Here is a 10754-nt window from a genome sequence, read left to right on the forward strand (position 1 = left end):
TTATTCTGCACAAAAAAGTAATGATATACTAAGTTGACTATTTGTTAGTCAAACTATCAATTGTGGCGTGGATCAATGCTTCTCTAAATTTATATAAAATTTGGGGATGTTTAGTGTGGTTGAAAGAAAAAGTGATTTGATAGAGAAATTTTATTTAATTAGAAACCAAGGTTTAAGGTGTTGCGACATGAATCACATTCACATACATTTTGTTCAAACGGAAATTATTTAGCATATTGGTTTTGATTATAGATTGATAAGTGTTTTATAAAAGTATAATAAAATATTAAATAAATAAATATTTTTAAAAAAAAGAGATACATGTTAATCTTTCAAAACCGCTTGTAGAATTAAAAGATACACTCTCACTATACTAAATTCTAATCCTTTATGTTATGCTTATATTCTTTTCACTTTGGTTCAAATCATGTTATCTCCATCTCCTATTTCTAATATTGTATTAAAAACATAGTTATTAAATGTTTATATAAAATTTAAATATTGCTTTGGTTGAAATAGTAAAATTCAATGTTCTTTGGTTCAAAATTCAAATATTATTATGTGTAAATATTTTATTGATTTATACAAATATAAAACATTCATATTAATATAACTTACTTTGTAATAAGAATGTATTTTAATAATTTTTCAACTAAATTAAAACTCGATTCATAAGTGACACTAATTTAATTAAAAATTTTATCATAGTAGAGATGAGGGAATAAAATCTAAATTTCCAAATTCAATTTTTCTAAAATGAACTATTTCTAAAATATTAAGAGAGGTAGAAAATATTATATATTTATAAAATGTTATTCAATACACAATTAGTGTTTACTCTCCAATATTGAATGAATGATACTTGTAAGAATTTGTAATGCCCCATTGTTAGAGAAGTTTGTGGGTCTATTTGTTTTGTGTCAACTGATATTAATGTTCATTTAATTTTGATTCGGTTTGAAATTTAGACTTAAAATTTTATTCAAATTTATTCATTTGTATAAATAATTATTTCAATCTCATTTTCCTACTCATATTATTTTTATTTTTTGAAAACTATTTATACTATTTTTGTAATAGCCCAATTTTCAGTAGTGTCTGAAACAGTGGTTCAAGTCCATTAAATTTGACAAGTGAGCTTGTAAATTTTATTATATAGTGTTTATGAGTCGATTTTGAATTTAGGAAGGCTTATGAATTAGTGAATTATGCTTTAGAAATATTTGTTAGATTAATTGGTTTTGAAAACGAGGTATCGAGACCTCGATTTTATAAACCGGGCTGTAAATATTTTTATAAATATTTACGGAGTGTCATTAAGGTAGTAATAAAGTTTTGTTAGAAAATTTTATCGTTTTGATAGTTAATTAATTAAAAATGACTAAATTAAAAAAATAAAAAACTTGCTAAAGTGATTAAATAGCATAAATGGTAAATAAGGGAGGACTAAAAGGGAAATTAGACACCCAAGGAATGGCTGAGGCTGCATAAGCAAAAAAAAAAATCTTGGAATTAGGTGATTTAAGGGTAAAATTGTAAATTTGGTAAAATTAAGCTTAAATAAAAAGAAATCTAAAGATTTCTAGGCAATTCTTCTTCAATTCTCAGCCAAAAACAGCTATTAGAGAGCTTCTTAAGCTGGTTTTATATTTTACTTCATGTAAGTTTAATTCTTGCTTCTCTTGAAATTTTTATGTTTTTGAGACTTTTACAATTAGGTCTAACTATCTAATTCATTAGTTTTTAATTCTATGGGTAATTTTGAAAGTTACCATTGATGATTCTGGTTTTTATGATTAATTAACATGGATTTGAAGTTTTAATTTTTTATATGAATATTTTATCAAGTAATTTCAATAGAAATTGATTTTAGGACCAAATTGTGAAAAAGATTAAATATTAGGGTTTGATATTAAATTTTGTTTATTAAAGGCTGTGTAATAGCTTATAATATTTAGATAAAGTGTTAATTGAGAAAAAATATCTCATTTGATGAGTTAATTGGTGAGGGACTAAATTGCAAAAATTGTAAAAGTTGGGTAATTGTGTAATTTCAAATTTTGAGGGGTATAAATTGTGAAGTGGACTGAAATTGAAATATATGCTAATGAATGAAAAATTTTACATTCTAGACCAAGAGCTTGTAGATCAACGAGAAAAAGGGAACTTAGCCGAGTAGTCTCTTAACTATTATCAATTTACAATCCAACCCAGGTAAGTCCATATGGTTAAATTTTCATGATTATTTTTTAATTTAGGAATGGTATAATATATTTATTCATATTTTTTGTTGAAATTAAGATTATTGTAAAAGTATGAAAATTGAATTGAATGTTTAAAACGAGTAGAATGCAAGATTGAGTACGATCGTTCCGTGGCAAAGAATGAATTGACGGATAAGGCTATGGTTGGACCATGACAATGTTTAAATGTAAGACCATAGCTGGGTTATGGCATTTTAATGAAAAGACCATAACTGGGTTATGGCAGTATAGATACATGTGTAAGACCATAGCTGGGCTATGGCATTCTGATGATAAGACCATAACTGAGTTATGGCACTACAAATGTAAGACCATGGCAGGGTCATGGCAATGCATGTGTAAGACCATAGTTGGACTATGGCACAAAAAGAACGATGTACTCATATTCGTAAGCCGTTCTTCGATTCAGAAAGAAATGGTAAGAGACTTATGTGATTGAATTGAAAGATTTATAGATTATTATTGATATTGATCTGAAGGAAGTGTGTTTATTGATTATTTTGTATTTAACAGGGAAAAATGTATGATTTATTTACAATTTAATTTATTATATTATACTAAGTTTGATAATATCAATGTTTAACCTATTGAACTTACTAAGCTTCATTAAGCTTACTCGTGTTGTTTAATGTTCTTGTAGATTAACGTGTAATCGGAAGATCGGACCAACACATCAAGCTACACTATCCAGTTTATTTTGGTAGTTTTTGCAATGTAAATTTTGGTTTATATGGCATGTATAGGGTTGGTTTGGCAATGACATAGTTTGAATTGTGGTTGTGAATATTAAATGTTTGTATGCATGTAATTAGTAGTAAAATTTGATAAATCAATGAAATGAGTTAAATAGGTATAAAATTTGATAAATCAATGAAATGAGTTAAATAGGTAGGTATAAGTAAATAAAATATTTGTGATGTTATGTCATGTTGAGAACATGTTTTAGCTTGTATTGATTGCTTGGTTGGGATATATTGGTGTATGTGAATGTTGAGTGCAGGTTAATGTCAAAATGGGTGAGAAAAGTAGCCTTAAAATGGCTTATTTTCGTTCACACGGGCAGAGACACGAGCATGTGTCCCCTACTTCTAAGAAAATTTTTGAAATTTTGAGAAAAATTCCCTAAGTACCCGGTTTAGTCCCGATTCACTTCTAAGGTGAATATTGGGCCTTGAAGGTCCATCTAAGGGACAATATGAGTGTTATATAATTGATTCTTAATATGTGTAACAAAAGTTGGGAAATGTCCGTATTTAATTCGTAAAGTTCGGTAATACTCCGTAACCCTGTTTCGATAACGGATAAGGGTTAGGGGTGTTACAATTTTTATTTAATATATTTACTTTTTTATATTTTTCATTCATTAAAAAATATAGAGGCAACTTAACATTTTTTTAATATTTACATTATAATATTATATATTAGTATATATTTAATTTTTATGTGTATATATAATATATAAAATAACATGCTATAATATATTACAAACTTAAAAATGGATCGGGCTTGAGTTTTGAATATTTGAGCCTGAGCCCAACCCATATATTAAGCCGATCTAATTTTTTTGCCCAAACCTAATCTTCGAGTATAATATTTTCACTCAAGCCCTTCCAAATTTTAAGCAAGTTGTCGGGTTTGTGCGGATAGCTCAACCATCTATCCATACTTGGATACTTCACATGCCCCACACCATAGAGACAGCATTGTCATGACACCATCAACCTTGAGTGAAAATAGGGTTTTTTTTAACTCATCAAGTAGGGTTTAATAAATGAGATGCATTTGTTTTTAGGGAAATTAGTTGGTACAGTGCTAATAGAGATTTTAGATTCAATAAACAGGGTTAGGGGATTGACAAGTACCTTATAAGGGTATAATAAAAGATTAAAAAATAGAGACACTTGCTAATTTTTTAAGCCTATTTGTGAAATAAAAAAAGAGTAGATTGTTGGTGTACCAAATACTCACTCTTATTTTAATTTGTTTAATATTTTCTTAACACACATGACACCATTTCACTCTACTTCTGAAGTTTTTACTCACAATGTAGTGAATAATTTTCCATAAAGATATTCCTTTTCAAAAAAATTGTTTTACCTATGCATAAAATAAAATAAATATATGTATAAATTAAAAAAATAGATGAGGTGAAATTGAAACTTTATTTAGTTAATAGTAAAAATAACGTTGAAGATTAGATTAAATCTTAGCGCAAAAATCTAAACTTCCAAATTATTATATTAAGAGTTAGACCATTTCAGATGAAATCTTACTACACAAATTACGATATAAACAGTTGGGCAAATCTTAGTTCCAAATTGCTATATAAACAGTAAGGTAAGGTTATCGTACTCAACAACTCCATCTCTTCTGGTTTATATTCGAATAGGAAAATTGCTTGAAATGTCCTAAAATTAACTACTCTCATTTCCTTCTCTAGAAAAAAAATTCAACTCTCATTTCCTGCTCTAGAAAGAAACAATGAAAATGAGGTTAAGAGCAAACTTTATTTTGGCTACTGTTGTCAACCTATGGATGGTCCACACAGTGGCTAGTTTATGGAACATAGGTATCAGCCATGGACGTCATGCTAACTCTCGGTTCCTTCTTGACAATGGGGTTTCTCGGACCCCTCCTATGGGGTATTATTTAATTCTCTCACTTTAGCCTTCAAAGTGTTGTTGAGTGAGATTAGATTTATTAACCCAGGCTGATTTTGGTTGCAGATGGAATAGCTGGAATCACTTTTGGTGTGGTATAAATGAGAGTGTTGTAATGAGTACCGGTAAGCTTCTCAAATGAATGAATCCATTACTATTTTTTATTAATTGTAGATATGCATACATGAGACCACCACAACACTCTAAAATTACTTCCATTTTCTGACTGTTTCACCTTTTATTACTTAGACTAATTAATTCTGCCTTGATTTCCTAACTCAATTTATATACTAGACTGCACATTAATGAACCGTCTTTTACTTAACAAGAATTGTCTACACAGTTGTTCTGAATAGGTCCAACCCTGGAATTCTTGAAATTACACTATAGACTTCTTATTGGAACACAGATGTTTCAAATTTGAAGACCACGTTGTTTTCTTTCCTTGAATATGTCCTAATCTTGGCACACTGACTTTTCAGTTTGAAATTCTTACTGCAAACTTCTCCATTTGGTCTTGGTTTTGACATAAACCCAGACTTCCAATCTTGAAATTGTTGAAATCAGAAATCTGGGTTTAATGTTAGGATTTGAGCTGATAGCTTTCATATTCCTTTTAACTCGGGTTTTTATAATGTTCTCTTTTTTTTCCATGAACAGCCGATGCTCTTGTTTCAACCGGTTTGGCATCACTTGGGTACAAGTATGTAAACCTTGGTATGTATTTAAAAAAACAAGAAGTCTTTCTTATTTCTTTGTTGATTTTGTTGACAATAACCAACAAATCATACTTGGTGATTTCATGAATTTTTACTAATCTTTTTTACTGTGATTGTGAAATCAGATGACTGTTGGGCTGAATCGGAAAGAGACGAGAATGGTAAGTTAAGGGGCAAAGCCTCTACCTTTCCTTCAGGCATCAAGGCCCTTGCAGACTACGTTCATGCTAGAGGCTTGAAGCTTGGGATATATGCTGATGCTGGGTAAACATCCATCCCCCTGTTTTTTTTTTAAATTTTTTTATTGTCTAAATTTTTTGTTTTGCTTGTACAACAAATGTATGTTATAATAGAATATGAAAATTTTAAACTTTGTTCAATTTCCACAGTAATAGAACCTGCAGTAACCAAATGCCTGGCTCTCTTCATCATGAATATGAAGATGCAAAAACTTTTGCTCAATGGGTGGGTATCCTTAATCTTTGGGGCATATAATTTGCTTAAACGACAGGGTTTTGGTTAATATGGGGCTTCGTTTTGTAGGGAGTTGATTACATCAAGTACGACAATTGCTACCATGATGGTACAAGAAATCGAGAGAGGTAGAATCATCCTATTATATGGAGCATGTATTTACGATATAGTTATTTCATATTTTTCCTTTTTACTTTTTGGAAGATATATTGCCATGGGCCACGCATTGCAGAAAATTAAACGGCCAATTCACTTCTCTTTATGCGAATGGTACGTGTTTATTTGATTGCTTATATCAGTTTTATCTTAAAAATTAAGAACTGAGTTCTTACAACGCAATTGTATTTTCCTTAGGGGACAAGAAGATCCAGCAAAATGGGCTGGTGCCTATGGCCATTCTTGGAGGACAACAGGGGACATTAATGATACCTTTGCAAGGTCTATTGCTTTTCATCTATGTATTCATTTATATCCAAATTTTATGGCAACCATTGAATCGTTTACCTTTTTGCTCTTTTTCAGTGTAACTTGGATTGCAGATTTAAACAACCGTTGGGGGAGATATGCTGGACCTAGCAGGTGGAATGGTAGTAACTGCTAAATTTTAACCATTGTTTTTAATATTTATTTTGATAAATTTAAATACTATTTCACTAATTCAATCCATAATTCTAATTCAATTAGATCCTGATATGTTGGAAGTGGGCAACGGAGGGATGACCATGGACGAATACCGGTCTCATTTTAGTATTTGGTCTCTTATGAAGGTTTGTCTATTCATTGTAGCCTTCATATTCTACCTTGCACGTACTCTATTGAGATTGTATATGTAAATGTTGTGTTTCCAGGCTCCTCTTCTCATTGGATGCGACCTTCGATCTGTAAGCAACAGGACCCTAAGGATCCTTGGGAACAAAGAAGTGATTGAAGTAAATCAAGACTCACTAGGAGTTCAAGGGAGGAAACTACGATCCAAAGATGGCCTAGAAGTATGGGCAGGGCCATTATCAGACAACAGGGTTGTGGTAGTGTTATGGAACCGAAGCGAATTGAGGGCTCTTATAACTGCTGCGTGGAGGGATTTTGGACTCTCTCCCAACACACCAGCCATTGTTAGAGACTTGTGGAAGGTAAGCCTCAGAGTTGCATCTGATTTGAGTTTTTAAATGAATCTGTTGTGACTATTTATGATGTCTGTATTGCAGCACAAATATGTTTCCATGAATAAGCTCGATAGATTGACGGCATCCGTAGCTCCTCATGCTTGCAAGATGTATGTTCTGACACCACTCCAAAGTTGAAGGAGGCTATCACTTTATTGAACTTTTAGGATAGTTTAGCATTTTTAATTTTTGTCCATAGCCCCCTTTGGATCTTTTTTTTCCTTATTGAGTGTTGAGGGAGAATCTAGTAAATGCAAAATAAATGATTTCATCTGAAGTAAATAAAATTCAATTATATTTGAGTCAGGGTATGATGAATCGATTTTAATTCGATGTCTTGTGATATGAGCAAAGTACATGATCTTGTCAGCTATAGAAACCAACGTGTTGTTACCCGAAAAGCAAGTTACTTGGCTCTGGTAAAGTCGGTGGTTGCCTTTAGAACTTGCTTTGTAAGACTTGACCTATTTCATGAAATAGTATGCCAGCAGCTCCATGTTGCTGAGACTGAAATTCAAAGAATTTTCTTGCTGAAACTTGACCAGCTTAGATCATTTCAGGGTTCATTTTTATTTATAAGTTTCGACTTACTAGAAACCAACCTCCAAGCAAATTGCGGCACTTTTACTTTGGGCCCAATAGGCATTTATGGAGGGTGAATTCCTTTTGTTCTCATGCATTTCCCTCGTGTTTTTTGGAAATTGGTAACAGCGTATCATCCATATTATTGAAAGTAACGTGCAACTGATTGGCACTGCATTTTGAAGCAGATAAAAGGATGTAAATTTATGAAGGCTGTAGTATGACCAGTAAATAATAAAATCCAAAAGACAAAGCACTATCAAGGAAAGCAACCTCTCTGTTATCTATATTTGTAAATTACATGTATATTCTAATGGATTACATACAAGGAAATTATGGAAAGCTGCCGGGTCAAAAACGCCCCTTGTTCCATGGATTTATGCCTCTTCTCCAAGTTAAAAGAAAAAGGGTTTTTTTTTTTTTTTGGCATACTCTTCTTCCTAATTTACAAGCAAAAATGTTGTCAAAATAAAACATTAAAAGTAACCTGTTTGATTAAGCATATCAGAGGACTTTTTACATACATCTATGAAAAGAAATAAAATTGAGCTTTTATGAAAAAATATTTGTAAGGGTCAAAAAACAAAATAATGCTTGCACACCTTACACTCTTCCTTTTTCTCTTGAAATTAGTTTTAGGGACAGAGGCGAGAGTATCACACATAAGAAAAGCATGACATGGAAAGCGTAACAGGCAGTTCCAAACCTGCGACCCTAGAAACCTGGCCCCCCTTCCCAATTTTCCTGCTTTTTCCCCGCTTATGGTGGTCCCCACCACATATCCCACCACGTGTCTCCGATCTTATGTGCCATGTGTCATCAGATCATCGGTGTCCACTTGGCTCTATATGAGCCTAACAGCCAGCAAGCCAGCCACTCCCCCTCCACCCTCCCCCCTCCCCCCTTATAACATCAAGTCATCAATGTATCTCTTAATTTCTCAAATTTTTTTTTTTTAATTTCCATCTACCTTAGGCTCAATACTCTTCAACTCCGCAAATTCATGAGAACTGGGAATATAACATTGAACCAAAGCTGACCAGCAAAATAATGGAGAGCACAGATTCATCGTCGGCGTCCGCGCACCCGCAACTCCCACCGGGGTTCCGATTCCACCCGACCGACGAAGAGCTGGTTGTTCACTACCTCAAAAAGAAGGCCGCCTCTGCTCCTCTGCCTGTTACAATCATAGCTGAAGTTGATCTTTACAAGTTTGATCCATGGGAGCTGCCAAGTACATATATGCATATACGAAAATTTATATTTGACCATGTTTACATCCATCAAGTACTAGTCTTTGAATTGTAGTATAACTTTTGTAGGTAAGGCAACTTTCGGGGAGCAAGAGTGGTATTTTTTTAGTCCTAGAGACAGGAAATATCCGAATGGAGCGAGGCCTAATAGAGCTGCAACTTCTGGTTATTGGAAAGCCACTGGGACCGATAAGCCGATTGTAACTTCAAATGGAAATCAAAAGGTTGGGGTTAAAAAGGCTCTAGTGTTCTATAGAGGTAAGCCTCCCAAAGGGATTAAAACGAATTGGATCATGCATGAATATCGCCTCATCGACAACAATTCCACTTCCAAACCTCAAATTGTTGATCTTCCCAACAGGAAAGCTTCTTTACGGGTATGTATAGGGTTATCCCATCTGTTAAAAGTTCCATAGAACTAAAGATCCATATTCATATCAGTGCGTTGTTTTCAGCTTGATGATTGGGTCTTATGCCGGATTTACAAGAAGAACAATACCCAGAGACCTATGGAGACAGACAAAGAGTACACCATGGAGGGCATGCTGGCAACACAACTGCCAACTTCTAGCCATCAAAATCTAAACGCTCTTACATCAAAAGCTACAAGTTATGGTTCACTGCTACAACATGAAGATAATTTCTTTGAAGGGATATTAACTGAAGGGATGCGAAGCAGTTCCAATATTTCGCAACTAGCAGTGTCGTCGAGCTTGAAGCAAAATCCTCCCATGGCGTTTCCCGTTAAACGAACGCTTCCTCCACAGTACTGGAACGAACCAAGCTCAAGAGGTTCACAGTCGGGGAAAAGGTTCCAACAGGGTGATATAAATTGTAGTAGCAGAGGTGGCAATATTGATGATACCAATTCGTTTGTTTCTTTGCTGAATCAACTACCTCAAAACACTCCGTTTTACCCTGGAAGCATGGTTGGATCCCTTGGCGATGGGGTTTCTCGGCAACAGTTTATACTCCCTGGTTCCTAGAATGTTTTGGAAGCAACTGTAACTATAACTAATTTAATAATTCTCGGTACCTATATATTGTGTGAAATGACTCCAGCAGGGGTAAGGAAAACGTATTCTTTTGGTACTACATAGGCGAGTTATTGAATAATAATTTGGTCGGGGGATATAATTATTAATGGCGGCTCGGTATCCTCTGCAATTATTTGATGTTTTCAGAAAAAAGAAATCTCAAGATACACATTCGAAATGAAAACTGAAGAGAATCTTGGATATTTAATACTTCTTGTCGATTTAGATTAAATGACTTATTCGTTTGTCATTTCATGTTAATAACAATCAACGTCAAAGCATTGCTGAATTCCCACATCTTCAATCCTTACTCTATGACGTCTAAGCAAATGCATGCCTTCTTTTTTTTGTAAGATACTAACAATTCAGAGCGCAACTCCTTATGCTTTGATGTTGCTTTTCTTTTCTTTTTACCTTTTTGTTATATTAGTGTTAGGTTATAATATTGTATATTAAAAAATCCGAAATACTTTTATCTATAAAATAAATTGTACTTGTTTCTTATATTTTTATCAATATAAAGCGTTGAAACACATATATCCTCTTATCTAAAGGTTGAGGAGGAACTGGGGATAGTTCTAGCCATTTGTATTAAAAAGATA

The 10754-nt window shown here is 33.1% G+C and overlaps 2 protein-coding genes across 2 annotated transcripts; both read left to right on the plus strand.

Annotated features, from left to right (window-relative positions):
• The first annotated feature begins 4678 nt into the window (after positions 1-4678).
• Positions 4679-7671, plus strand: LOC105767480 (alpha-galactosidase). Its single transcript, XM_012587031.2, has 12 exons — positions 4679-4906; positions 4991-5049; positions 5585-5641; positions 5769-5907; positions 6033-6108; positions 6187-6245; positions 6322-6387; positions 6472-6555; positions 6640-6704; positions 6802-6884; positions 6966-7247; positions 7323-7671. The coding sequence occupies exons 1-12, from the start codon at positions 4746-4748 to the stop codon at positions 7416-7418; spliced, it is 1227 nt and encodes a 408-aa protein (XP_012442485.1). The 5' UTR covers positions 4679-4745; the 3' UTR covers positions 7419-7671.
• Positions 7672-8827: 1156 nt separating this feature from the next.
• On the plus strand, positions 8828-10440 carry LOC105765929 (NAC transcription factor 56). Its single transcript, XM_012585213.2, has 3 exons — positions 8828-9096; positions 9185-9492; positions 9571-10440. The coding sequence occupies exons 1-3, from the start codon at positions 8913-8915 to the stop codon at positions 10099-10101; spliced, it is 1023 nt and encodes a 340-aa protein (XP_012440667.1). The 5' UTR covers positions 8828-8912; the 3' UTR covers positions 10102-10440.
• The last annotated feature ends 314 nt before the right edge of the window (positions 10441-10754 follow it).

This window comes from Gossypium raimondii, chromosome 5 (genome assembly GCF_025698545.1).
Source record: "Gossypium raimondii isolate GPD5lz chromosome 5, ASM2569854v1, whole genome shotgun sequence".
In the NCBI taxonomy this organism is placed as follows: Eukaryota; Viridiplantae; Streptophyta; class Magnoliopsida; order Malvales; family Malvaceae; genus Gossypium; species Gossypium raimondii.

Bases quoted from the DNA above. Each gene is read 5' to 3' on its own strand.
- LOC105767480 (XM_012587031.2), top strand. From the start codon at position 4,746: ATGAAAATGAGGTTAAGAGCAAACTTTATTTTGGCTACTGTTGTCAAC. The intron at 5,908-6,032 runs GTAAACATCCAT...CAATTTCCACAG, and splicing joins GGGATATATGCTGATGCTGG to TAATAGAACCTGCAGTAACC. The intron at 7,248-7,322 runs GTAAGCCTCAGA...TCTGTATTGCAG, and splicing joins TTGTTAGAGACTTGTGGAAG to CACAAATATGTTTCCATGAA.
- LOC105765929 (XM_012585213.2), top strand. From the start codon at position 8,913: ATGGAGAGCACAGATTCATCGTCGGCGTCCGCGCACCCGCAACTCCCA. The intron at 9,097-9,184 runs GTACATATATGC...TAACTTTTGTAG, and splicing joins TGATCCATGGGAGCTGCCAA to GTAAGGCAACTTTCGGGGAG. The intron at 9,493-9,570 runs GTATGTATAGGG...CGTTGTTTTCAG, and splicing joins ACAGGAAAGCTTCTTTACGG to CTTGATGATTGGGTCTTATG.